We start from the raw sequence: 26298 nt of genomic DNA on the forward strand, positions 1-26298 counted from the left end.
CCCCCCCCCCCAAACCACACACATAAAAGAGAGTTCTGCTCGACGGGGACATTTACAGGTCCAGACTTGGCGTCTCCAGCTCGGCAGACGGAGCTCAGAGGTGCCCAAGACGCTTGGCCTGGACGTCACCGCCGCTTTTTGCGGGACGTGGCGTCGAGTCAGGCATGATGAAGACCGACTCCAAACCTCCAAACCTCCAACGCTCGTGAACTCAAGTCTCAGTGTCCTGGTCCGTAGTGCGTTCAGGGACATGAGTCTGCCAGCAGAGTCTTAAAACGATCCTTCAGACGGGTCCAGGAGAAGGAGGAGGTGTCGACCTGCACAACAGAAGAATCATTTCACACACACTGAACATGTATTTATGAATAATCAGTTCAACATGTGTGAGATCTGCAGTTCGCATGGACCTGAGCACAGCTCCCCCCACAATCCTCACACTTCTCCATGTTTCTAGTGTTTATGTGAAAAGTCATCTCAGAAAATTTAACTGACACAGTTCTATTCAACAGTCTGGTGTTAGAGTGAATTGGTCTGAAGTGATGTCACCAACCTGTTTCATCTTTTCAGTAAAGTATAAATTTGATTCTTCATCAGAAAGATCCAGGAACAAAAACAAGTCGACAGACTCATTTTACACACAACTTACTGTATGTTTTTATTACTTATAATAAGCAGTAGCATGATCTCCAGCTAGCACAGAGTTAGCTGAGAGTTAGCACAGTTAGCTTCTACCTGAGCAAACCTCCCATTCAAAATGTGAATTTAGTTTATTTTTGTTTTGGTGAAGAAAAACTACAGAAACAAAAGCCACGTGTGATAAAAAAGTTCAGTGTGAATCTGGTTTGATATTATTTGATCATAAAACTCACCTGAAGGGATAAAACGTGTTTTTGAAATTAAAATGTGGTTTCAGCCTCACAAACTGAATTTACAGATTTTAAACATTTTAGAAAATAACTGTATTTTTCTAAAATGCTGAACTACTGATTTAAAGAAGCGTTTCCTACATTTCGGTAAATCATCTGATGAAATGCATTATGGGAAATGCAGTGTTTCTGGATGAAAAGATTTGACACAAATTTAAATTAAATCAAAATTCTTTGTAGTTACCTTGACGACGTGTCTGCGGGCGACGTCTGGCCTCCTGCAGAGTCCCTGCAGCCGTTTACACAGCTGCTCAGGCGTGGAGTACAGGTACTCTGCTGCATGAAGAGCACAGCAGAAGAAGAAACCACTGTAACCAGTAAATAATCACCTGACTCTGAACTGGGCCAAATGGTTCAGTACCAACGTGTCCAGTATGACACCGACCTGTAACATTTATTACCTGGGAATATTTCAGGATAAACTAAAGCTTTGGGACACAGAGGAAAACAGCCACAGTGAACAGCCTCCAACCTGTCAACACATGAACAGACAACAAACCATCATCACCATGGAAACATTCAGACAGTTGTACATACAGGTGCAGGACTGAGACCATGTCTGCTCAGGCTCTATGTTTTCACTTAACTGTTGGACAGTCAGTACAAACACTGACTCTGGTCCGACTGGACTATTAATTTGGCAGGAAATAGGTCACTGTTGGCCTTTTTATCTAATGTGTTAAAACAGCTTATAAATGATTTATAAAGCGTGAACAAGTTAATTAATTAACTAGTTATAAACCACTCATTAACCCTTTATAAGTGGAGTGTTATTGTGAAGTGGAACTGATAAACTTTCCAGAGCCGATACAGTGTGAGGACAACTTTCATTAAAAGTGATTTTCTCTCAGTGACAGCTGAAGTGAAGACGGTTCATGACCTCCAAACACCAGAGGACACAAAATATATAATATGATATGAAATGATAATTGTGAGGGAGGTGCAGAGTCTCATTACTGGTCTGGACTGACTGGTCTCATCCAGACCTGCAACCAACACAACCGCTGTCAGTGTGTGTGTGTGTGTGTGTGTGTGTGTGTGTGTGTGTGTGTGTGTGTGTGCTGAAGAGAAAACAGCAGCTTCACACCTGCATCAGGTGAGTCAGATTGTTAAACATTAGTGAGTCAGTGTGAGTCGTCATGACAACCAGGACTGATTGAACTCATGTGACCTATTTAAATATTTTGCAGCTACTTGATGAATAATTGAGGACTGCTCACGCTCACACATTCATATTTAAACAGCTGATCTGACTCGTTCACTGGATTTCATCAGAACCAAGAACCTGATGGAACCCAGCTCTGAGTAGGACCTCAGTCCTGATGGGTCCTGGTCTGGAGGTCCGGCTCCTGAGTCTCTGATCAGGATTATTGAGGTCAGTTCAGTTCGCTGGTCTGATGTGAGCTAATGTTTCGTTAATGATCTGATCTTTAACTGGATGAGTTCATCGTCACTGAGGGGCAGAAACACTGACATCATGATTAATCAGTTTAACTCATTAATGACAATGAGGATCAAAGTCTGCAGCACCTCAGCTCCACACACACACAAATATTCAGCTCCACACAAACGAACATTCAGCTCCACACACACGAACATTCAGCTCCACACAAACAAACCTTCAGCTCCACACACACTAACATTCAGCTCCACACACACATGAACATTCGGCTCCACACAAACAAACCTTCAGCTCCACACACACTAACATTCAGCTCCACACACACGAACATTCAGCTCCACACACACACAAACATTCAGCACCACACAAACGAACATTCAGCTGAACACACATGAACATTCAGCCGAACACACATGAACAGTCAGCTCCACTCACACAAAGATGTTTCTACTGTTTCTATTGTTTCTACTCTGGTGAGAGATCGTTATTAAACCGTCTGTGAGAGTCTAAGCTAAAGAGAAAGCTAAAGAGAAAAGTTCTGTTATTATGTCAACCTGAGCTGAAGCTTTATTTTTGTCGACCGGAGTTGAAACTTTTATTTTGTCAACCCAAACTGAAGCTTTTATTTTGTTAACCTGAGCTGTTGCCAGAGATCCTTATGCCATGTTACACATACTACAACTGTTAATATGAAAACTAGTCTCAGATAATTTTCTTTTAATTTTTTTGATAATGTAAAGATTAACATGCAAACACTGGTGGCTAAAACTGTTACAGGTATTAGCTGAACTGAGGTTCACAATCTTTATTGTGCTTCAACAGAATGCCCACATTAACATGTTTTCAGGTAACATGTTAATATGTCAGAAATGAGAAAATAACCTCCGTCACAGTTAGCATGTCAAAATCATCATGTTTTATATGTAATGTCTATGAAAATATCAGTCCTTTAACATGGCAGCTCTGCTAACTTAGCTTAGGCTCAGGTGTGCTTTGAACATTTAGACATTAGCGTGCCAAAAGGCTAAAGGTTAGCATGATAAAATGCTGATATTAGTATTTCAACATGTTTACAGATGGTAACATTTTATTATGTCACACTTAACATTAGCTTGTTAAAAAAATGTTAGCCTGGGGGTATGCTAATGTTAGCGTATATTATTTTATGTAATATTCACCTCTGAATAAAAACAGACACTGTGACTTTAGTTGTAGTCTTAACACAGACGATGTTCCCGAACATTAAAGTGTTTTAATCTGACACGTTAACGGTGAGTCAAGAAAACACTGAGCACCACAGAAGAAGAACAGAACCTGATCTCCATGTGAACACTGAAGCATTAAAACATTTCTCCATGAAAACCTTCAGACTGTGACTGAGGTTCAGCAGAGCTCTGTGGGGGGCTGAGGGTCTGGTCCCTCCTGGTTCTGGATCAAAGACAAACACAAACACGACTCCCCCCTCAGGGACGACACTTCTTCTTCTCTCTGCCATAATTAGCTCCTGATTTGTTATCACAGGGAGGGAACAGTGAGAGGTCTGCACTCATTACACAGAGAATACTCTGACTGTTACTATGGTTATTATTTATATCAACACTGAGGACACTTCGCTGATACTGTCTTCATGGACACTGTCTTCACTGTGGACTGTCTTTACTGAGGACATTGTCTCCTTCTTCACTAAGGACTCTGTCTTCACTTACACTGTCTTCACTGAAGAAACTATCTCTGTCTTCACTGACACTGTCTTCAGAGACATTGTCTTCACTGAGGACACTGTCTCTGTCTTCACTGTCTTTCTTCACTGACACTGTCTCTGTCTTCACCGAGGACTCTGTCTTTACTGTCTGAAGGACACTGAAGTAAAGAAATTTGATCTGTTTGTTTGTTTGTTTTCTTCAAATAATGACCAAACTGAATCTACATCTGCTGTCAATTCATTAACACTAGCATGGAATGCTAACATGCTAATGTCTTATGACTTTAACATGCTCCTATGCTACGTGTTAGTATGTTCCCCAGTGGACTGTGTGTCCCGGACTAAGGAGACCGCTGCAGTGAAAGGGGTAATGAAAATAAACATTGGCATGGTAACATGCTAATGTTAGCATGCTAACAAGATGAAATGATACAGAATTTTTGTTCTAATTAAATAATATTATAAAATGTTAGAAAGTTAATTATCTGTGAGTATCTTAGCATTAAATGCTAACTTGCTAACATTGTCACTAAACAGACTGATGAGGATCATGAATCTGTCTGATTTCATCATGAACCAGATCAGGTCTGAACTGTGGATAAAAACTGAGTCTCCATCAGCTACAAACACGTCTGACATGAATCAAGTGAAGATCAGACACTCACATCAGAGCCGTTTGATTGGCTGTGCCTCAGAGAGCCGAGCATTTGATTGGTTGTTGTTGTCCAGCCTGCAGCTCAGATCCACCTGACCGGCACTGAGATCAGAGAGTCAGCCTCAGAGTCCAGGTGACTGAAGTCTGAGCTGAAGGCGGATTCACATCCAAACAAACAGCAAGGTCACACCTGCAGGACCATACAGGACCATACATGACTACACAGGACCGTGCTGGACTCTACCAGGTCTCTCTTTTAAACAACACCTTGATCTGAAGAGACCACCTGATGAAACAGTCACTGCAGTGTGAGGAGCACTGAGGTTTCTCACAGACACTGGAGCTGCAGTAACGAAGTGGATCACTAATTCATGTAAACAACGTGTTTTTGTGGATTTGAAGAAGCGTTTTTTATTTTTAACTTAAACCTTCAAGATCTGCACAGAAACACTTTGATCTCTTTCCTTTCACTTTCCACTCTTTGTGATCGGCTTTTTTTTTAAACCATTAATTGATTAAATCACAAAAATAATATCAGATTCATCAATAATGAAAATAATGGTTAGTTCTACATATGAAACAAAGCACACACACACACACACACACACACACACACACACACACACACACACACAGATATATTTGTAAGATTTATTTCTTCTTTAAAAATCTGAGATTATTTTATTTTGTTATTTTCTGTTTTCATTATTAGAATTCAATTGTTACAGATTTCTGTAACAGGAACAAACGATTTCCTCAGTAAATCAAAGTATTGACAGAACGAGTCTCATCAATCATGAAACTCACATGGCGACTCCGAAGAACTCGTGGTTGGCGGTGGAGACGACCACGTCGGCCTCACACAGGACTCGGAGGTAGTCGTCTTTACTGGACTGAAAGCCCCAGTTCAGGATGTGAGAGTCCAGCAGACGTCTCGCCTCCGAGAAGATCTCTGCACAACCACAGAAGAAGAAACGCACAGGTGAGACTGTGTCTCCAGGTGACATGAGCTCAGCTGATTCACAGCTGACTGATGAGAGGCCAACTCAGGTTTCTGTAATAACTAATGTCTCATTTGAATAAGAATAAAAAATGAGTCATTACTTTATATTCATGTCAGAAATAATCAGACGTCAGATGTTGATCTGAAATAAATCGTCTTATAGTCAAGAGTCTGATCTGACTGACGTGATCACAGTCAGCTGTTTCACTGTATCAACAACAATAATAATAATGACAATAATAACAAAAACAATAATAATAACAATAACAATATTATTAATAATATTAATAATAACAATAATATTAATAATAATAATGATAATAACAACAACAATAATCATAGTGATAATAATAACAACATCAATAATAATAATAATAATGATAATAATAACATCAATAATAATAATAATAATAACAATAACAACAATAATAACAATAACAATAATAACGATAATAATAATAGTTAATTCTATGAGAGTATCTGGATGTGCATCTGGTGTCAGTTGTATTTCATTCCTGTTATTAATTACAAATAAAATTAGAAATAAAAGAGCTGATGAAGATTAAATCGTAAAGAAGAAGAATTCAACTTTTTTAAATCAAATCCAACATGTCCCACTGTAAATAATGAGAAGGAGAAATGAGATAAAAGTCTTTTTTCAAACAGCTGATGTTTATGAATGTGGACATTTATGAGCGCAGCAGAAAGACAAACAGGTGAGGGGTGAACACAATCAATACTCTGACCCTATTAACAAAATCAAAGTTGATTAAAATTGTCCTAATGTGATTGCCTTCCAGCGCTCATGAAGCTAATCAGGAAATATGAAGCTGGATTTACGGTCAGTGTGTTTATGCTGCAGTAAAACTTTATGTCTCAATATCTCAGAGTGTGTTTGATCAGAGTGCGTTCATTACATTAAAACACACACACACACACACAGAGTCATTATAGCATCATCAGCTGATGATACATGGTGTGTTTTATCAATTAAAAAGTGTCCTGAGGCTGAGGCAGTGTGACCTCTGACCTCCACATAATCTCATAACACAGACCATCATTTCAATGAAACATGAGGAGTTTTAAAGGTGAGAGAAAAGTCAGAGCAAACTTTGACAACCTGCTGTCTACTGGACTGAGCAGGTCTTCATGGGTCCAGCATCTTGGACCAGATCTGAAACTCATGGCAGAACCTTGACCCACTGAACATCAATCAGTTATTGACGAGACAAATCCTTTTCATCGGCTCAGATTCTGTCACCATCAATAACTTCAAAGATTAAACACCCATTTAAAAAAAAACAAAAAAAACTTTGATCCATATGTGAAATCTCTGCTTCAGTCCAGTCCTGATCCAGTCCTCCGTGCCACCATAAAGTGACACAAAACCGTCAGCACCGCCATGGACCACAAACCTGGTAAAGACTGTGTGTGTGTGTCTGTACCTGGTACGTCAGTGAAGGTTTCTCCAAGCACCGACAGGTGGAAGTGCAGATGTTTGTCCTTCAGTTTCAGCAGCGTGGAGAAGAACAGCTCCGGGTTTTTATCATGTTCCCTATGAACATCAACCATCTCGCTCTCTCGTCTCACGCTCCCGTACCTCTGCACTCACTCACCTCACTCCCACACACACACACACACACACACACACACACACACACACACACACACACACACACACACACACACACACACACACACACAGGAGGAGGAGCTCCCTGGAGGCCTGTTGGTGAGGGCGCAGCAGGTGGATGAGTTGACGCTCTAAGGTGTTGAGCAGAGGTTTCACATGATAGTCAGGAACCAGAGAAGCAGGTGTGAGGTTCAAGAGATGTTCAAGAGCTCTCAGAATTCAGAGTGTTACAGAGACAGATGGTGCTGCGTTTAAAGACAGTCAGACACTCAGGTATCAGGATGGAAAGAGAAGACTGTATGAGACAAACTCTAGGTTGTTTCATCACCACGGTATCTGGAAAAAAATTGTTCAACACGATAAAAAATTAATTTAATTTTTGTTGTGTTTTCAGTTTTTATTTTTTACTTTTGTAATTTCACCCTCAGCTCTTTTTATACTCTAAAATATTCTGAATAGTTACACTCAGGACCTTAAGGAAACACGTCCCCATTAAAACTTAATTTCCTGTCATCACAACATAAAATCATCATTGTATTTTATTAGGCTTTTATTCTGAAGTTCTGGCTCCAAATGTTTTTCTATCCCTCCAGATGAAGTCACATTTGTCCTGTGGAGCACACGTTAGAGCCACTATATTATATTGTATCATGGAGCACTGTGGACCACTGGAATCAATGTATGCAAATAAGATGGTGTGTGTGTGTGTGTGTGTGTGTGCAGAGAACACCTGGATCTAAATTTTTTTTAATTCGTAAAAACAACAGTGGCTTTAACAAACTGGGATTTAAAGGGTTAAAATCTAAGATGGATATTTGGTCGTTATGATCAGGATTAATGAGAGTGTTAATACAGAACACAGCTGATTAATGGAACATGGCAATATTAATACAACATCAGCTGGGAAACTAATTTTTAATATGAAGCAGGTGATTGTGGGTAAAAAATAGCTGATTAATAAATAAACACTATTCACACTACAGGTGAATTCAGTGTCTCATTTGTTAATGAGCAGATATTTAATGATTATTATCGTTTGATTTTTGCCCTGTAAATGATTGTAGCAGTAGCTGTTAATGAAGCTGTTGTTAATAAAGCTGTTAATGAAGCTGTTAACAAAGCTGTTGTTAATAAAGCTGCTAATGAAGCTATTGTTAATGAAGCTGTTAACAAAGCTGTTGTTAATAAAGCTGCTAATGAAGCTATTGTTAATGAAGCTGTTATTAATGAAGCTATTGTTAATGAAGCTGTTATTAATGAAGCTATTGTTAATGAAGCTATTGTTAATGAAGCTGTTGTTAATGAAGCTATTGTTAATGAAGCTGTTATTAATGAAGCTGTTATAACGAAGCTGTTAATGAAGCTGTAGTTAACGACGTGTTGTTAACAAAGCTGCTGTTAATGAAGCTATTGTTAATGAAGCTGTTATTAATGAAGCTATTGTCAATGAAACTGTTGCTAACAAAGCTACTGTTAACGAAGGTGAGCAGCTGCACACTGACAGTGTGAAGGTCAGGGGGCGGAGCCTGCAGTCAGCAGCACCTCGTGGATTTCCTAAGGTGAGGTTTTAGTGAGCAGATTATTTCTTCTCATTTTCAGCTCTCAGCCCGTCGCCCCCCCGGACTCAGATAATTCCCTCATTCCCCCCCAAAACCTTTTTAACTCTTCTGTGAGCAGCCAATCCCTCTATTCCCCCAGCGCTGATACAGACAGGACAAAGACAGGGAGAGGGAGATACCCCCCCCCGCCCCCCGAGAGGAGGAGTGGGAGCTAATTACTGAGGGAGGCTCTGACTGTCAGGGTTTTACTCCGTTAAAACAAACTGAAACTGGACGGAAGTTTCTTCCTCCACATGTTGATCTGAAATAATCAATCGACTCATCAATTAGAAATGATCAGTTATTGGTTCCAGCTGCTGTTCTCTCTGAATGAACGTGTTGATAAAACAAACTTCAAAGCTTCAGCTTCTTTCACCACTGATTGATCTGCTGATTATTTTCTATTGATCAGTTGATCAGTCAAAAAGTCAGAAAACTGAAAAACGGCTTCAAATCTTGTGAGACTGAATAAATCTGTGACCAGTCAATAATCAATTATCAGTTAACAGAACATAACTAATGATAAGTGTTCCATTTTAATTAAATGTCTCTTCTTCATGAGACGATTTTCTGCTTGTCTGACTGTAAATCAGGAAGTGAATCTGTGCAACCTGAACCATTAATCAGCTGATCAGAAAATAACCAGCTGATTAATCAATAATATAATCAGCTCCATCTGTTTTGAAGGAAACAGATTCAGAATTCAAACCGAGTCGTGACATTTCAGTTTTCATTGGACCAAAGCTCCGACCAATGATTGATCTTATCAATGAATCAGCAATTTATTGTTTACTTATTGATCGATCATTTTGTCTTGATTGATCAGAAACCAGAGGAAAACGTCTCATTTCGTTCTACAGTGTCACTGCTGTCACTGGTGCTGCTGATGACATCATCAAATCACCAGCTGATTACATCATCGGATCACCAGCTGATACATCATGACTTAGTTTCATTTGCTCTGATTGGCTCGAGTCTTCCTGCAGGTGTCAGGTGACATGATCACCTGTACTGTGATGCATTCATGGTCATCACGTCATTTCAACATGTCTCTGACATGTCTGTATGACTCATGTTAAACTGGTCTTAGATCATTTACATGTTTCATTCTTCAGGCTAATTAAATACTGACGATGTGTTCAAGGTCCAGCCTCAGACTGTGGACTTAACTGTTTCACTCTGACACCTCCCCGTCTACAACCATCTCTGTGGTCCTTCATCTTCACCACCATCATCATCATCATCAGGGTCCACATGAAGCAGTGTTAGTAATAAACCCAGATGAGCAGAGCAGTGAGCTGATTAATATTCATGAGGAACCAAAAGGAAAAACTGATGGTCTCATTTACTGACGACTCATTGAATATTCTGCTTCATGTGGAACCCAAGAGGTGAGTTATGAATTCAAACACACTGCACTGTAAAATACACTGTACAACACTGTACTGTAACTACACTGTACTGTTATATACACTGTACAACACTGTACTGTAAATACACTGCACTGTAAAATACACTGTACAATACTGCACTGTAAATACACTGTACAACACTGTACTGTAACTACACTGTACTGTTATATACACTGTACAACACTGTACTATAAATACACTGCACTGTAAAATACACTGTACAATACTGCACTGTAAATACACTGTACAACACTGCACTGTAAAATACACTGTAAATACACTGTACTGTACAATACACTGTACAACACTGTACTATAAATACACTGTACAACACTGTACTGTAAATACACTGTACAACACTGTACTGTAAAATACACTATACAACACTGTACTGTAAAAATGTAAAATCTTTATTATTACAGAACCTTTATGTTTGAGGTCAGATGCTGAGTGCTGAACATCAGAACACAGAACAGAGAGAACATCAGCTGTTCTACTGTTATGTTGTTACTGATGAACAAACAGCTGCTGAACTTTTCTCTCTTGTACAGAGGACAGATGTCTGATCAATGACAGGATCGATTGATTATCTTGCAGTAGAGAGGTTCAGTTTACAATTGACTGGACGGAAGAAAATGAACTGAGCAACATGAATTATTTTCTGAGTGATGAACTGTAAAAAACCATCAGAGAGCAAATCAATCCTGATGAATTCAGGTGATTTTGACGGTGAAATAAAATCAGAGTGAATTTTCCCTCCACAGACGAACGGCTGCATCTTCACCACCTGCTGTTTGTCGTTTTATTTTTTCTCTTTCAATCAGAGTCTGACTTCAATCCTCTAGAGGTAAAAGCTGATCCTGATCAAGATAAAGCTCTCACACAGATTTAACCTCAGCCCCCCCCCCGCCCCCCCCCCCCCTCGCGCAGGACAGCGATAACGCTCCAGGTGGCTGCAGCAATTTCACCTGAAACTAGTTCTGTTCATCCCGCCACGCCCCCCCCCCCTCCCTCCCCCCCACCCCCCCACCGAAAAGCAGCAGCAGCAATAAGACGGAGCTGTAATCTGAGGATCCAGGCCACACACAGATTAAACATAAAAACAGATGAAATGGAGAGAAGCTTCAATCAGAGAGATTAACAGAACATCTCTGTGGAAATCCTCCATCCTACCAGAATAAAAGCGGCCTGCTCGTCGCAGCTCTAATCCATCTGTGTTTTGCTCAGTTCAGAGCAGATTACATGGCGGCTGCTTTTGTTACTGATACAAGAGAAGGTGAAAAACAGAGAGACGACGCTCCACTTCACGTTCTATAATCTGATTTAAAACATGTTCAACTCAGGTTTATATAAACATCAGGACTTCTCTCTCAGAGGATTAAATCACCATCATGTCTTTACACAATGTTTTCATATTTAAATGAATATCTGTACCTGTATCTTTTGACTCTTCTTTATTTTTGGAATTGAAGGATTTGTTCATTTTCTAGTGACTTAAATCACAGTCTTCACAGATTACAACCTTATAAACATTTTGATTTTATTATATTATGACATAATTGTAAATTGCATCTATATGTTCATAATGTCTGGACAACTTTTGTTGTTACAATGTTGTTTAATGTTGTTATTGTAAATTATGGCAGGACTCGTATTCTCATTTTAAAACTAAAATGACATCATCACTTTCCAACTTGATTTTCTTTTTATATCTCACCATGACTTTTCATATGAAATTCATAATACATGTTTTTATGTTTTCTTAAATCACATATTTATAAAAGTACATTTTTCATATTTTAACATATTACAATGAATAAATATTTTATAATATGACTTTTTAAACTGTTTTCATGTAAATTACTTTTAATTTTAACAATGGTTTTATTTAGAATGATTTTAAATTTTATGAATGTTGATTTCATATAATATAAATCAACATTTCTTACGAAGTCTGTGTGACCTGAACGCATCATGTGACTGACGGCGGGAACCACGTCTCTGTTCCTCTAAGGAATCGAACTCACCACCTGTGAGGCCAGACGATATGCAGAGGTCTGACCCGGTCCTCAGAGTCCTCCTCAGGAACAGGGTTCTGGTCTGGTCTGGGTTCAGATGTGGACTGATGTGGATCCTGCTGATGCTCCTCACACCTGTCGGAGTCAGAATGACATCCATCAACAAACGAGTGGACTTCAAGAAAATAAGTTTATTATTATTATTATTATTATATTATCTGTCTATTAACAACATGATGTTCTTTACTCAAATAAAACCACTTTCTTTAGATGTTTAACATCTTTTATAATAATAAGGATCTTTTTTTAATCTTTTCTCACTTTGTGAAATGGATCTCGTCATTTTAAGATTCATTTTAAAAGGTTAATTATTTAAGAGAAAAACCTAAAAGCTGTTCTGTAACACAGTGACCAATGACTGCACTGAAATGACTCCTGACCTATTAGGATGCAAGACAGTGACATCACCTGCAGCTGTAGGTGAGTCTGCAATATTCAAACCTTCTGACGTCTTTGTTTCTAAAGAACTGAACTCAGTGTTACTAAGTCAAGAAAAGTTGACCACATTAAACCGATTTTAGCCTCCCTTCATTGGCTTCCTTTCAGACTTTAAAGGTGCTTTTGATGGCATATAAGGTTCTACATGGACTTGTTCCTTCATACCTGTCTGATCTGCTTAAACCTTATACTCCAGCTCGTGCCCTCCGTTCCCAGAGTTAAAGAGCCTTTTCCTCTCAGTTGCTCTGCTCTGGAACAACCTCCCTGCTGACATCAGACTGTCTGACTCCGTTCAGACTTTCAAATCTAAACCTAAAATGTATTTTCATGCCTTAACTCTCAGTTAGCTTCTTATTCTTTTACAGACCCAGGCTCTGTACCTGCTGCCATCCTACCACCAGCAGGTGGGCCTCAGTCTCAATAAACCAGTAAACTCAGTACACTATAGTCCAGGTTGTCATGCCGACGAGATCACTGTAAACTTTCGGAAAATCACTGCATCATTTTAACTGTTTGTTTTTTCCCTCAAGCACATGAAGCTCCCAGGCTGTGTGCCTCTCTCTCCCTTCTCCTTCTCCTCCCTGTTCCTCCCTGCAGCTCCTCCCGCCTCCGGAGCTGCAGAGTCTGGACCTGCAGCTGCAGACCAGCTACTGCTCCATGATCCTGTTTCTCACCTGCTGCTGAACCTGCTCAAATTACTGTAATTAACAATGATTATTATTAATGTTATTAGCTGCCATTACTACTGTTATCAGTAGGAGCACTACAGTTGCCACTACATAACTATCGCTGTTACTGCTGCTACTGTCACTATAATTAATATTGTTATCCCTGTACGTTCTCTCTCTCTCTCTCTCTCTCTCTCTCTCTCTCTCTGCTCGAGGTTCCTGCCTCTTTAAAGGAAGTCTTTCCTTGCCTCTGTCTCCTAGTGCTGCTCTTGGTGGGAACCGTTGGGTCTCTGTAAATAATATAAAGAGAAGGTCTAGACCTGCTCTGTCTGGAAAGAGCCTTGAGATAACGTATGTTGTGAATTGGCGCTATACAAATAAAAGTTGACTTGACTAAGACCTGCAGAAACCCAGATACAGTGTGTCAGTGTGGAGTATAACCTTCACAATAATAAACCCCTGTCTCCTGTTGTGGAGGGCGAGAATATGTGAGGCGTGTTCACCGTGGAGTCTGAGGTTCCTCAGGTCTGTTCTGCTGCTGCAGGACCAGTTTGGGTTTGGGCAGCAGCCTGAAAACAACAAGAAGAGGAAGAAGAAATCAGTCAACAACTGCAGATCGACACAGCAGCTTCCAACTCTCCTGAACACCCCTGAATGCCTCATCACCACTGATGGATCTGCAACATGATTCATGAGGAAGATCAGATCTACGAGGACTGAGGACCGGACCAGACCAGACTGTCAGTGTCTGAAGGTTTTCATCAGCAGACCCGATGTTCCAGAGTCCAGAGTCCAGACAGTCAAGTCCCTCTTCAGGTTCAAGACTGAAACATTTTGGGTCTTTAAAAATTTTCAGAGAAAAGATTTAATCTCTCAGTCAGAGTCCAGAGTCAAGACCAACGACTTTAATCAAGTCTTCATCCAATCAGTCTCAGGACCAGGACCAGGACCAACAAGTCCCTGTTTCACCTTCACAGTTGAACATTTCCAGTTAGGATGAAGGAGGTCGTTCTGAGGTAAAACAGCTCGTTATGTTAAGGAGCGTCACCTGAGGCAGAATTATTATATCTGTTATTATCAGATCAAAGAGACGCTGCGGGTCCTGAGGACAGACACTCCGCCTCAACAGAGAGAAGAGGAAGAGAGACAATCATCACATGACTTTAAAGAGTAAAGATGATTTAAAGAAACGAGACGTGGAGAAAGAAAAACAGCAAAACTTTAACATGTAATAAAAACAAAGACGCTGAGATGAGGACGTGAAGACATGAAGGAAAAATATATGGAGACAGTGTGAAGACAGTGAGACAGTAGGACAATACAGGACTACAACATGACATTAAGACATTTAGTCACAAAGACATTGAGACATCTGGACAGAGACATTCAGTCATAAAGACAAAGACATTTAACCACTGAAACATGAACAAGGAGACAGACTTCACCACATGGAGACAATAACAAGACGTGGAGACACAGACACTGAACACAACTCCAGAAAGACAGGTGGACATTTGGACAGACAGATGGACGGCTGTGGTCACAGCGATGTCTCTGCCTCAAGGCCTCTGGGAAAACGTGATTCAATAATCCATTTTAGAAATTAGATGTTTGACTGGAGGCAATAAAAACATGGGGGGGGCAATTATCTTATTGATAAATCAACAGTAATCTGTGTGATGACCTCACCTCTGAGTCTGATTAAACATGAAGAGATGAAGGTCACAGCTCCATTTACTTTAGACCATTTAATCACAAGAGGCTGGAGACCACAGTCCAGGAGAGACCAGGTCAGACCTGCAGGAGCTGCAGAGACCTGCAGAGACCAGGTCAGACCTGCAGAGACCAGCAGAGACCAGCAGAGACCAGGTCAGACCTGCAGAGACCAGGTCAGACCTGCAGAGACCAGAAGAGATCTGCAGAGACCAGGTCAGACCTGCAGAGAATAGGTCAGACCTGCAGAGACCAGCAGAGACCTGTAGAGACCAGCAGAGACCAGCAGAGACCTGCAGAGACCAGGTCAGACCTGCAGAGACCAGCAGGGAACCACAGAGAAGGACCAAAGTCCTGATCAGTCCTGGTCTGAGTCTCGTCGTTTAAAGGAGTGTCTGGACCACAACATGAGGTTATGTAAGATTCATAAGGAGGGAAAACTGTGACGTCAGGAGGATTATTCTCAGACCAGAGACGAAGAAGAGTCTGGTCCTGATCAGGATCAACAATGACCAATCAATAAAGATTTGAATCACATCTCTAAACTCCAGAGACACCAACACATGCAGCTCAGGATCAGATCCCAGGTCAGACAGACCCAGCAGCTCAGAGATATCATCATGTTCATGTCCAGAGGCTAACGTTAGCTTCTTCAGGCTAACAGCATTAGCCTCTTTAGGCTAACATTGACTTGTTAGGCTAATGTTAGCTTGTTATGGCTAAAATAGCTCGTTATGGCTAATATTAGCTTGTTTAGGCTAACAGCTTTTTAAGCCAATGTTTTTTTTTTTTAACAAGCTAGCTTAACAAGCTACCATTAGCTTATCCCACATTAGCTTGTTAAGCTAACACCATGAAGTGCCAGTCTTCACAGAGACCGAAATAAGGGGCCCAAGACACTCTATGTCAGAACCAAGACCTGGTCCTAGATAGACCCATGATAGGAAGACCAGATCCTGATTAGACCAGTGGATAATCAGACCTGATCCTGAGGAGACCTGAAGAAACTTTAATGTCTAATTTACAGACTTAAGACCTGCTGCAACAGAACTGGACCCACCTGGATTCAAAACATCCAAGGAGACCTCAAACAAACAAAACCAGAATGGAGCAGACGGAGAGGAGATCCATCATCATCAGACTGGATCAGATCCTGGTCTATGGCAAACCAGCAGAGTCCGACAGCTGAACAAAGACCAAACAGCCTGAGCAGAGAAGAAGAAAAGGCCGAGTCTGACTCAGACACCTGCTGGTCACGTGAGTCCACATCGATGTGGTCTCGGACTGAAGTCAGCGTCGGCCTGATGGATGGGATGTCTTTGTGTCCCGCTGCAGGTCTCTGCCGGCTCAGGTCAATCACTATTAGATTACAAAAGTCCACCAGTCAAAGGCAGATTGATAGATGGAGACGACAAACACCCAGACCACAAAGAGAGGGGTGGGGGGGTTCAGCATTCACACACCAGACCCCCCCACAAAGACACCATTTTGTTCCGTCTCTTTTCTTCTTCTGCTGAACATTTTTATTCACTTCACTGTGACTCACAGGACTGAACTGGGTTTGAGGAGGACCTCCCCTGATCCAGATCCTTCAGTTTCCTCTTTACATTCAGTCACTGGGATGAACTGTTTAGAACGTGGCAACACTCAGTTACAGTCAGTGTAACATAATAACTGTTACCATGACAACATGATGTACGTTACATGTTTAAATGTTCTACATGAGAAGGAGGCTCTCTCACACTCACCACTCACCCCCCCCCCCCTTACAGACCTGGACCAGGACTCTGCTGGTGGGCTCCCAGTCTAACCAGATCCCTGATCTGGGTCACTTTGATGTGAACCAACAGCTGCTGTTCATTTGAACTAACAGAGACCAGACCTGCAGATCAGGACCAGAACCAGGGTCCAGGTCAGAACCACTGAGCTGATCTCAGACCTGCAGATCAGGATGTAATCACTGTCTGGGGAGGAGGAGCCTCACACTGACCTGCTGACATCAGGGAACTGGACTGGGTAGTTGAGGACCACACACTTAGGACGGATCAGCTGGTCCAGGCCTGAGGGCCTGTGGTCTGGGATCTTCTTGATGAAGGAGGAGATGGAGGACAGGAAGGAGTCCATGTTGAAGAGAGAGTTAAAGACCACCACATCTGACACCAGGCTGAGGACACAAAGACAGTCTGAGACATTCATGTTGTGTCTTATCTCTTAGCTAACGGCTAACAGCACTAGAAAAGAGAAAAGAGAAAGGAGTGGAGATGGTTCACAGACTTCCTCATGTCATGTCAGCGACAGTCAGAGCAGCAGCCATTTTGTTTTCATGTTGTCCGTCTGTACATGAACACAACATGTCAGTAACTCCTTGAAGGAGCTTCCTCAAATTTGACACAATCATTCACCTGGACTTAATGAACTGATTAGATTTTGGTGGTCAAAGGTCAAAGGTCAAAATCAGTGTGACCTTACAAAGTACTTTTTAGCCATTACTCAAGACTTCACATTAAGTATGACAAACTTTACGCAGATGGTTCATATTTAATATTTTCTATGACTCTGGATAAACAGGAAGTGACCTGGAACTTAAGAACCCTCCTGTTTCTGAGTTTCTGAACATCATGATACACACAGCTGATCACAGCTGATCACAGCTACTGTTAATGGGACAGAGACCAAGACCTAGTACCTGTGGGACCTGGTCTAAAGTCCTGTATTGTTTAGACCTGATCTGACAGGGACTGAGCGGTTCTGGTTCTCAACATGATTTGATGATTGATCTGTTGAGATCAGAACAAATGAAACATGGAACATGAGAGAACTGAAGTGTTAACATCACACTGAAGCTCTCTGTATCAATACCTGTTTCATCTTTGTTTATATTTTCTTCTTCTTTGGTTAGGGTTATGAACCAAAACAAATTCTCTGATTGGTCCACTTCTGTTTCTGTGTGAACCTCTCACCAAAGTCACCGAAGAAAATCTGATGTTTTGATTGTGAAGTAGTTTATCATTATTTTTCACTCGATCGACTAATTGATTATCTTCATTGGTTTGTTGTTACCAATCACTCCTCTGGTCGTCTGCAGGGCCGGGAATCAAACAGCAGCAGCTCAGGCTGAGTCTCTGAGTTTCATTATAATTCACATTAGTAAAGTAATCTGGCCTCAGTCCAGTCACAGTCTTAATGATCAGTCTTAACGAGGTTAGGGGGGGGGGGGTTATTGACATGCTGCTGTGCAGATCAACAACAATCAGTATCTGTTAGAGCTGTGAGTTCGCATGACTCACTGCAGCACGTCAGCTCATTAACCAATCATGTCAGCCCAGCTCGTTAACCCATCACCTGACAGGCTAATTGAAACAAACAGTTACAGTGAGTTGATGCTGCTCTTAATTTTTATATTGTTGGTCTATTAAAAATCAACTCTGCAATTACTACTAATTAATGATTGTAACCACGGAAACACACTGTGATGTTTGATGACATCACAGCTATGTCATCACTTCATGGTGATGTAGACCAGTACAGAGTCAGACCAGTAAAGACCACCTGTAGTAAAGGACACAAAGAGGAGCAGGACTCTGGAGTTTACCATGACAGGATCTGGTTGTATCCGTACTGGAAGTCTCGGTCCTGGTCTTTGCGGACCGGGTAAACCAGCTGGTTCTCGTGGAAGTACAGGACCTTCTTCAGACGGGCCAGATCTGGTCTGAGAGCCACCAGCTCACACAGGTTCAGGACCGAGCTGCTGAACAGGACTCTGCAAAGAAAGACCAGTACAGACTCAGTGGACCCATCATAACTGGTGAGAGAGTCATGTTTCAGTCAGATCCTGCTCCTAGACTCAGACCAGGACCAGGAGCTCAGAGCTGCAGTAAGAAACCAGATCTGAGGATCAGTCTGATCCACTGGACACAGAAACAGCCTGTTAGACCACATGAGTCCTGATCCACAGGAAGTCCTCTCTCCTCTGAGGACAGGACTCATCTGGTTTGAGTCAGACCTGTTCTACAGACCAGGTCCAGGAAGCCAGTCTAATCCAGATCTGGGTGTCAGTGAGAGACCACATCAAAGTCCTACATCTCTCTCACACACAGACACACACACACAGAAACACACACACAGACACACACAGACACACACACAGACACACACACACACACACACAGACACACACACAGACACACACACAGTATCTTCTCTGAGTGACTGAGTTATCAGACACAGCTAAAGCATCAGGGTCTGGTCTTTAGTCTCTGGTCTGGTCTGAGACATCAGGACGGTTCACACAGACCAGGACACCTTTGTTAAGGAGACCCTTTGTTGAGCCTGATCTCAGATATTTAGAGAACATGTGGATCAGGATCCAGGTCTGATCTGGATCAGTTTCCATGTCTGTCCCTCCATGTCGCTCAAACCAGGTCCGGCTCTGTGACCACCTCCACTGAACCACAAGGAGGCTGTGGAGAAGGGGGTCCACTGAGACCTGCAGTCAGACTCTCCTCACTGCTCCACATCCTGTGATGTCACTGACTCACCTGTATGACGGACAGGCGGGGACGTTCTGGCTGAAGTACAGAGCCGAGGTTCTCGCCCTCCAGTGCCATTTCTTGGCGGGAAGAGTGAAGACCGAGCAGCCGTCGATGTTCTCCTTCAGCAGGTCAATCAGCTGTTTGTGAGATCCTCCGTAAAACGCTTCCAGCAGCAGGACGCTGGGGGAGGGGGGGGGCTGACAGAGAGGGGGGGCATGTTATTGATTAACAAATTAATCAACAACTATTTTAGTAAATCAATGAGTTTAAACCAATAATCTTCTGGTTCATCGTCATGTGACCATTTCCTGGTTGTTGACACGTCACTGACTGAGACGAAGTCTCAGGATCAATAACAAACTCTTAACGAGCTAATGATTATTGATTTATCAGAACTGGAATTGAGTGATCTAATAAATAATCATCTCAAACAGGAAACAGATCTGCGTCCACTTCCTGTCAGAGACTCAGGACGATCCTGGTCGTTCATCAGGTGGATGATTAACATCTGTTCCACGTTGTTGCTGTAGAACTGATCACAGTTGATCAGGAAACTGATTGATCTATTTACTATACAATACACATGTAATAATAATAATAATAATAATGATAATAATAATAACAACAACAACAACAAGTTAAAACCCTGAGACAGAGGACACAGAGGTCGTGACCTCAGTGAGTCGACTCATTTCAATGTGAGACGAGCTGCAGCCTGATGGAGGCGACGTAGTCCTGAACCAGGAGCTGATCTCCCTGAACGTTCCCTCCTTTCAGCCACTAAATGAAAAACTATTGTTGCTGCACAAAGTGAACTGAGCAGTAACCAACCACAATGAGCAGGAAGACACTCTGTGTGCGACGTGTCCTGATAGAGCAGCTCCGGCTCCATTATGATGCCAGGAGGTTTACGCTGCCGGCAGCAGGAAGTGGAGGACTTACAGTCCCTGAGCTTTCTGTCCTTCCACTGAATCCCCTCCCAGTGATTTCCAGTCCGCCCTCCATTTAGCTGCCCACAATGGGAGCTAATGCAGCGGCAGCAGCACTCAGCTCGCCCACAGACTGCTCAATCAGTCCATATCTGCTCCTGTAGCTCGTAATGCCACTCATATCTGGAGAAGGAAATGAGCTGTGCAATCTGCTCTGCGCTCGTCTCTGTCTCCGTCTCCGTCAGTCCCCGGCTCAGCACAGGTTAAATGCAAATGCCTCAAAATAAGAATCTCATTGGAAACACTGGCGTAATGTCCTCTATTGTGCTGAAAGGGTCCAATCTATTTCCTGAATGCTGTCAAAATAATGTGAAATATGAAAATGTGAACGTGTCGGGGGTGGGGGTGGGGCAGAGATGGTCTGATTAACGCGGTGGATCGTGACCTTTTGAAAATGAAGAAATGTGGACTGGGTTCAGGTTCAGGCCTTGGTCTGGACCAGATCAGCCACTTCTACGGCTCAGTGTCTCACTGTGAAGATCCACACAGCAAGAGTCCGTCACTACACAAAGACAAATCATTCATCATCATAATAATAATAATAATGATGATAATAATAATAATGATAATAATAATAATGATAATAATAATAATAATGATGATGATGATGATATGAGTCTGTCTGTGACCCTCAGAGTGGTCCTGAGTCTGGTCAAGACTGGAAAACAACAGTTTAATTAAAAAAACTAAACAAAAAAGGAAAACAATCCAAAGTTTAAGTTTTTCTGTTGCATTATATTTATATTTGTCAGTGATGTTGTTTTGATAGTAGACAGAAAAACATCATCTGTTTCCTAAAAAACATTTCTAATGAAGTTCAATGGAAAAATAAATGTTGGAACAATAACTACAAACAAATCAAATGACTGACAAAACAATTATCTCAACTAACAAAAATTAAAGTGGAAAAATTGAATAAAATGAAAAATGTCAATGGAAATAAAAAATGACGCAGCATGATAAAAAAGGCAAATGGAACAAAGTCAGTCGACAACTGAAGAAATGAAAGTTAGAGAAAAATAGATTAAAGTCTTTTAAACCAACACTGACGCAAAAAACAAGAGTAAACAAAGACAAATTCAAAGGTCAAAAACAACAATGATAAAAAAAACAATTAATTGATTAATTAAAAAATAAAGGTGAGAAAATGGACAGATGAAAACGAGGACAGAGAAGAGAAGGCTGTAACGAGGTTAGGTAGGAAGGACAAAAGGAATGAGGAAGAGAAGGAAGGGTGGAAACAGAGAAAGTAAATAAAAGCGTATGTGCCGCCCACGTCCAGCCTGACCGTCCTGACAGGAAGTTTGTTAGTAAATGTGAGAGATCTCCTCATTCCACCTTAAACAACAACAGTCCCCACAAACCACAGCGGGGGTGGGGGGGGATTCCAGCTCGCAGACTCATCTCACCTAGACACCTTTCCTGCTCAGAGCTGCCGACACACATGAAACAAAGGGTTAATGTCATCCATTTCCCCCGGTGGGGACTCCCCCCCCCCCAGCGAGCAGCGAAGGGTTAATAAGAGCCGAGACCCGAGGCTGAGTCAGAGGCGGGAAACTACAGTCAGTCAGTGGAACCAGGCTGGAAATGTTTCTGCTGATGTCTGTGATCAATCTGTGGGCTGCAGGACTGCTTCATCCTCATGACGTCATCATCATCATCATCACTCTGCAGCTCTCATTAGCTCTGACAAACCACCCACATGTGATCCAGCATCAGACCTGATTCACCGGACTGAAACGTCACTCTGTTAATTATGATTTAATCAATTTAATTAATGTGACCAGAGACAGGTAGAGCTGTAGTGACAGCTGGACCTTGATGTGGACCACACGGGACCAGACCACCTGAGAACCAGGTCTGAGTCTTCTTCTGGACTCTGGTGGATCCATCAGCTGATCCTCTGATGGATCGATGCCTGGAGTGTTAGCACCAACACAGGCTTTGAAAACCAGTACGACACTTCAAACCCTGAGGAGGGAAACTGTCCCTGGTCTGTTGGACAGCTGGAAGAACACGTGTAACTTCCAGATCACAGGTTTGATAAGAAGGTGAAATGTGTGACAACAGATCATAAAGGAAGCGTTGCTACAAAGACGACACGTCATGTCCTCCACACGTCTCTGAGACGACACCAACAAAAATCAGCTTTTATCCAGTGACAACAGACTCAGCGTTCCCTCGATAATCATGACTCAGTGTTTGTGTACGATCAGCTGTAGTGTGGCCACATGTTGTGTCTGAGTTAGAACCTGCACTACAGTCAGTGCAGACCCATTCACCCCCACTGTGCTGACCACAGCTGTGTGCTGCATTAATATAATATTTAAAACAGTCAAGCTCCACCTATAAGTGATCACTGTTCATACTCTCAGTGGGATGAAGCATTAAAGGTTCATTCACTCCCACTGTATTTATAACAGCATCCACATTGGAATTTTATATTTATACACACACACATTAAATAATCCAACAGATACAGATATGACACATTAAAACATTAAAGGCCCTTTGACTGTTTTTATATCTGTCAATGTAGAAACATGTGAATATGAAAAAGCTCAGTATTACCCATCAGGCCCGTGTGAGCTCATGACGACGTATTGATCAGATCTATAATGAACTGAAGCCAATGGAGACTCACTCACTTTTATCAGACTGTCAATCAGTGTCAGACTCCGTTCAGGAAATACTTCTGTAGGTCTGATCAGTCTGGGACCTCAGCTCAGACCTGATCCACATCAGACCTGATCCACAGTGTTGGACAGTAAGTAAAACGACCTTCAGTAGGAATGAAGGAGACGTATACGAGTTGTTGATGTTTATTCTCTCTCAGTAACAGATGGGAAGAGTTGGAGGTCTAACGGGGTCTCAGGGACATGAGACTGTTCTTCCTGGACAGTGTGACAATTATATATACATAAATATGTGTATGTGTGTATATACATATATACAATATCAAAAGCCTTTTTATATTTGTCTCGATTCTCTTCATCACTGCACTGTGAGACTCAGACCGGATCCAGATCCAGGACTGAGTCTGAGCAGCTTTGATCTGCCATCAGAGCACAGCTCACTCTCTAACGATCACACACTTAATCAATAATCACACTGATTACGCAGACGACACACTGTACTGTACTGTATATAACATCACACATAACATTATGTTACACATTATTGTGATTTAGACAAAGACCTGATCAGATTTGATATCTCATTGATATTAATATCTTATTATATAATCATCTGATGAAGAACATGTGATACAGTTGAAAGCTGCAGAACAAATAGTGATTGTTTTGCCACAGACCTGGAAACAGCTGCAGTGATTGGTTGATTTATCTATTAGTCAACTGAAAGGAAATTAATCAGAAACCATTGTGATAATCAATCAATAGTTACAGAATTTTTTACAGCATAAATATCGAACATTTGATGTTCCAGGTTTTCAGATGTGTGTCTTATAGTTTGATAAATTAATTTTAAATTAAATCAATTAATTGATTAATTACACTAAACTGTATTTTGGATATTTTTAATTTTTTGCTGTTAACTAATGTTTAATAAATCAAACTGATCAATCAATAATGAAAATAATTATTAGTTTGAGCCTAAATATCCGAATAAAACAATAATGTTGCAATAATACAAAGTTTGTTGGTAATTTAATAAATAAATATATTTAGAGTAATTTGAGAAAATCAATATTGATTATTTACTTTACGTTTATTCTTGATGTCTCTGGGACTTTAAAATGTCAGGCCGATTAAATAAACTGTCACCTCAGAAACTCAGCTGTTGATCAATAAATGATCTTGAACCACACGCTTCATATTTCTAATTAAAATGAACTGAACTCTCAGGACATCATGGATCTGAGCTGCCGTGATTATGAGACATGAGCCATGGAAACCTTGAAATCTGCTTCATATTGTGTTTGAGTACTTTCAATTTAAAACATGAGTCATGTTCTGTGATCCTGTTCTGAATGTGGAGTCTCAGCATCAGTGAGCTGCACACTCACCTCAGTCTCCGGTCTGAGTATCAAACACTTACATTCAATTACTGAGCTTTAGTTTGACCAATTCTTTTCCTGGTAAAGACATTTTCTTTATTTCATTGTAGTTAGTTTCATATTTGTTAGTTTTTTTACCTTTGGGATAAAAAAAACCCCCAAAAAACTATGAATACATTCACTCAAATACTTTTCTTAAGTATTTATTAGTACCTTGAATATTTCTGTTACTTCATATTTCTACTTACTACTACTATACTTCTAAATATTGTACTTTTTACTGCTCTAAATGTATCTGACAGCTGCAGTCACTGGTGCCTTTCAGTTGTTTTTTTGGTTTTTATGTATTTATTGTTACAGATTCTTCTTCATGACATAATGGTTAAATGTGGACTGGGATTATATTATTAAATATTGATAATATAATAATTAATCATGATAAAGAAAACACAAATCTCACACCTTCTAAGTTAAAGCTGCACGATGTGCAAAAAATATAAACCATATTGTGATTTCAGTGTAAATGGTCGTTTCTTTCATTCTCACTGAATAAAATATAAAAATGATGATGTGTCCTTGTTGGTCTTGTACTAAACAAACATGTTCCTTTACTTCTGGAGAATTTGATTTATAGGCCGGGGCGTCTCTGTAGCTCCACTACACTGATGGTGCTAACAATAAACAATATCATCATCATGTTACACTGCAGCCTCTGTGATTTGGATTTTACAATTGGCCATAGTGAGATTTAGATTGTCAGCTCTAATATAAATCTCATTTGGACTGACATACTGAAAGAGTCTCCTGAACATCTCTGGAAATATCTCCCTTCAATTATGACCCATGTTCCTCAGCTATTAGTTGTTACTAGTTACAACTAACTGTTCGTCGTACTAGTTCGTAGCAACTAATTAGTAACTACTAGTTAGTCTTCACATCTGACAGATAACATGAAGTTAACTGGAGCCCTGACTCTGTTTTTGAAGTTACTGAATTGATGGCTGACTGCAGTCACCTGCTGAGTGCTACAGTAAACAACAAAAAACTGCAGTAAATGAACTTAATTACTTTCCATCACTGAAGTTTTCTTCAGTTTGATGTCGTGTCTTTAACAACTATCAGATTATTTACGACATGTATTGATGTTCATTTTGAGGTGTCATCACAATAAACTGGGTTCAGTGTTGTAACGCTTCACGTGGCTCTGAAGAGACTCACAGTCCTGCTGTGTGTTAGCTCCGTTAGCTCTGTAAGCAAAACACACCGCAGGACTCTGCTAGCAGCAAACGGCTAACAGCTAACTAGCACTCCTCACGGTAAAAAAAAACGTTCTTCCTCCTCCGCCGTCACCGCAGGTAAAAGCCTGTCGGACTAACGGAGCATCGTCCCGGCTGTTTCCAGCGGGGACACGGTTATAAATCCCTCACACGAGGACCGACAACGGCATGAGCTCATTCACACAGACGGTTCACTCAACGACAGCGGGACACTCACCTCTGACTGCATCTGCCCGGCGTTAACTGACAGCTCA

At 41.1% G+C, this 26298-nt stretch overlaps 1 protein-coding gene across 1 annotated transcript; it reads right to left on the reverse strand.

Moving 5' to 3' along the window:
* On the reverse strand, nt 1–26295 carry gtdc1 (glycosyltransferase like domain containing 1). Its single transcript, XM_022757182.1, has 11 exons — nt 26262–26295; nt 19767–19957; nt 18821–18988; nt 17219–17392; nt 14019–14084; nt 12359–12484; nt 7134–7243; nt 5493–5637; nt 1328–1398; nt 1111–1202; nt 1–317 (listed from the first exon to the last, which is right to left on the reverse strand). Exons 1-11 carry the CDS (start codon nt 26271–26273, stop codon nt 243–245), a joined length of 1230 nt encoding a protein of 409 aa, XP_022612903.1. The 5' UTR covers nt 26274–26295; the 3' UTR covers nt 1–242.
* Nucleotides 26296–26298: the final 3 nt, after the last annotated feature.

This window comes from Seriola dumerili, unplaced genomic scaffold (genome assembly GCF_002260705.1).
Source record: "Seriola dumerili isolate Sdu_G_001 unplaced genomic scaffold, Sdu_1.0 BDQW01000266.1, whole genome shotgun sequence".
Classification (NCBI taxonomy): domain Eukaryota; kingdom Metazoa; phylum Chordata; class Actinopteri; order Carangiformes; family Carangidae; genus Seriola; species Seriola dumerili.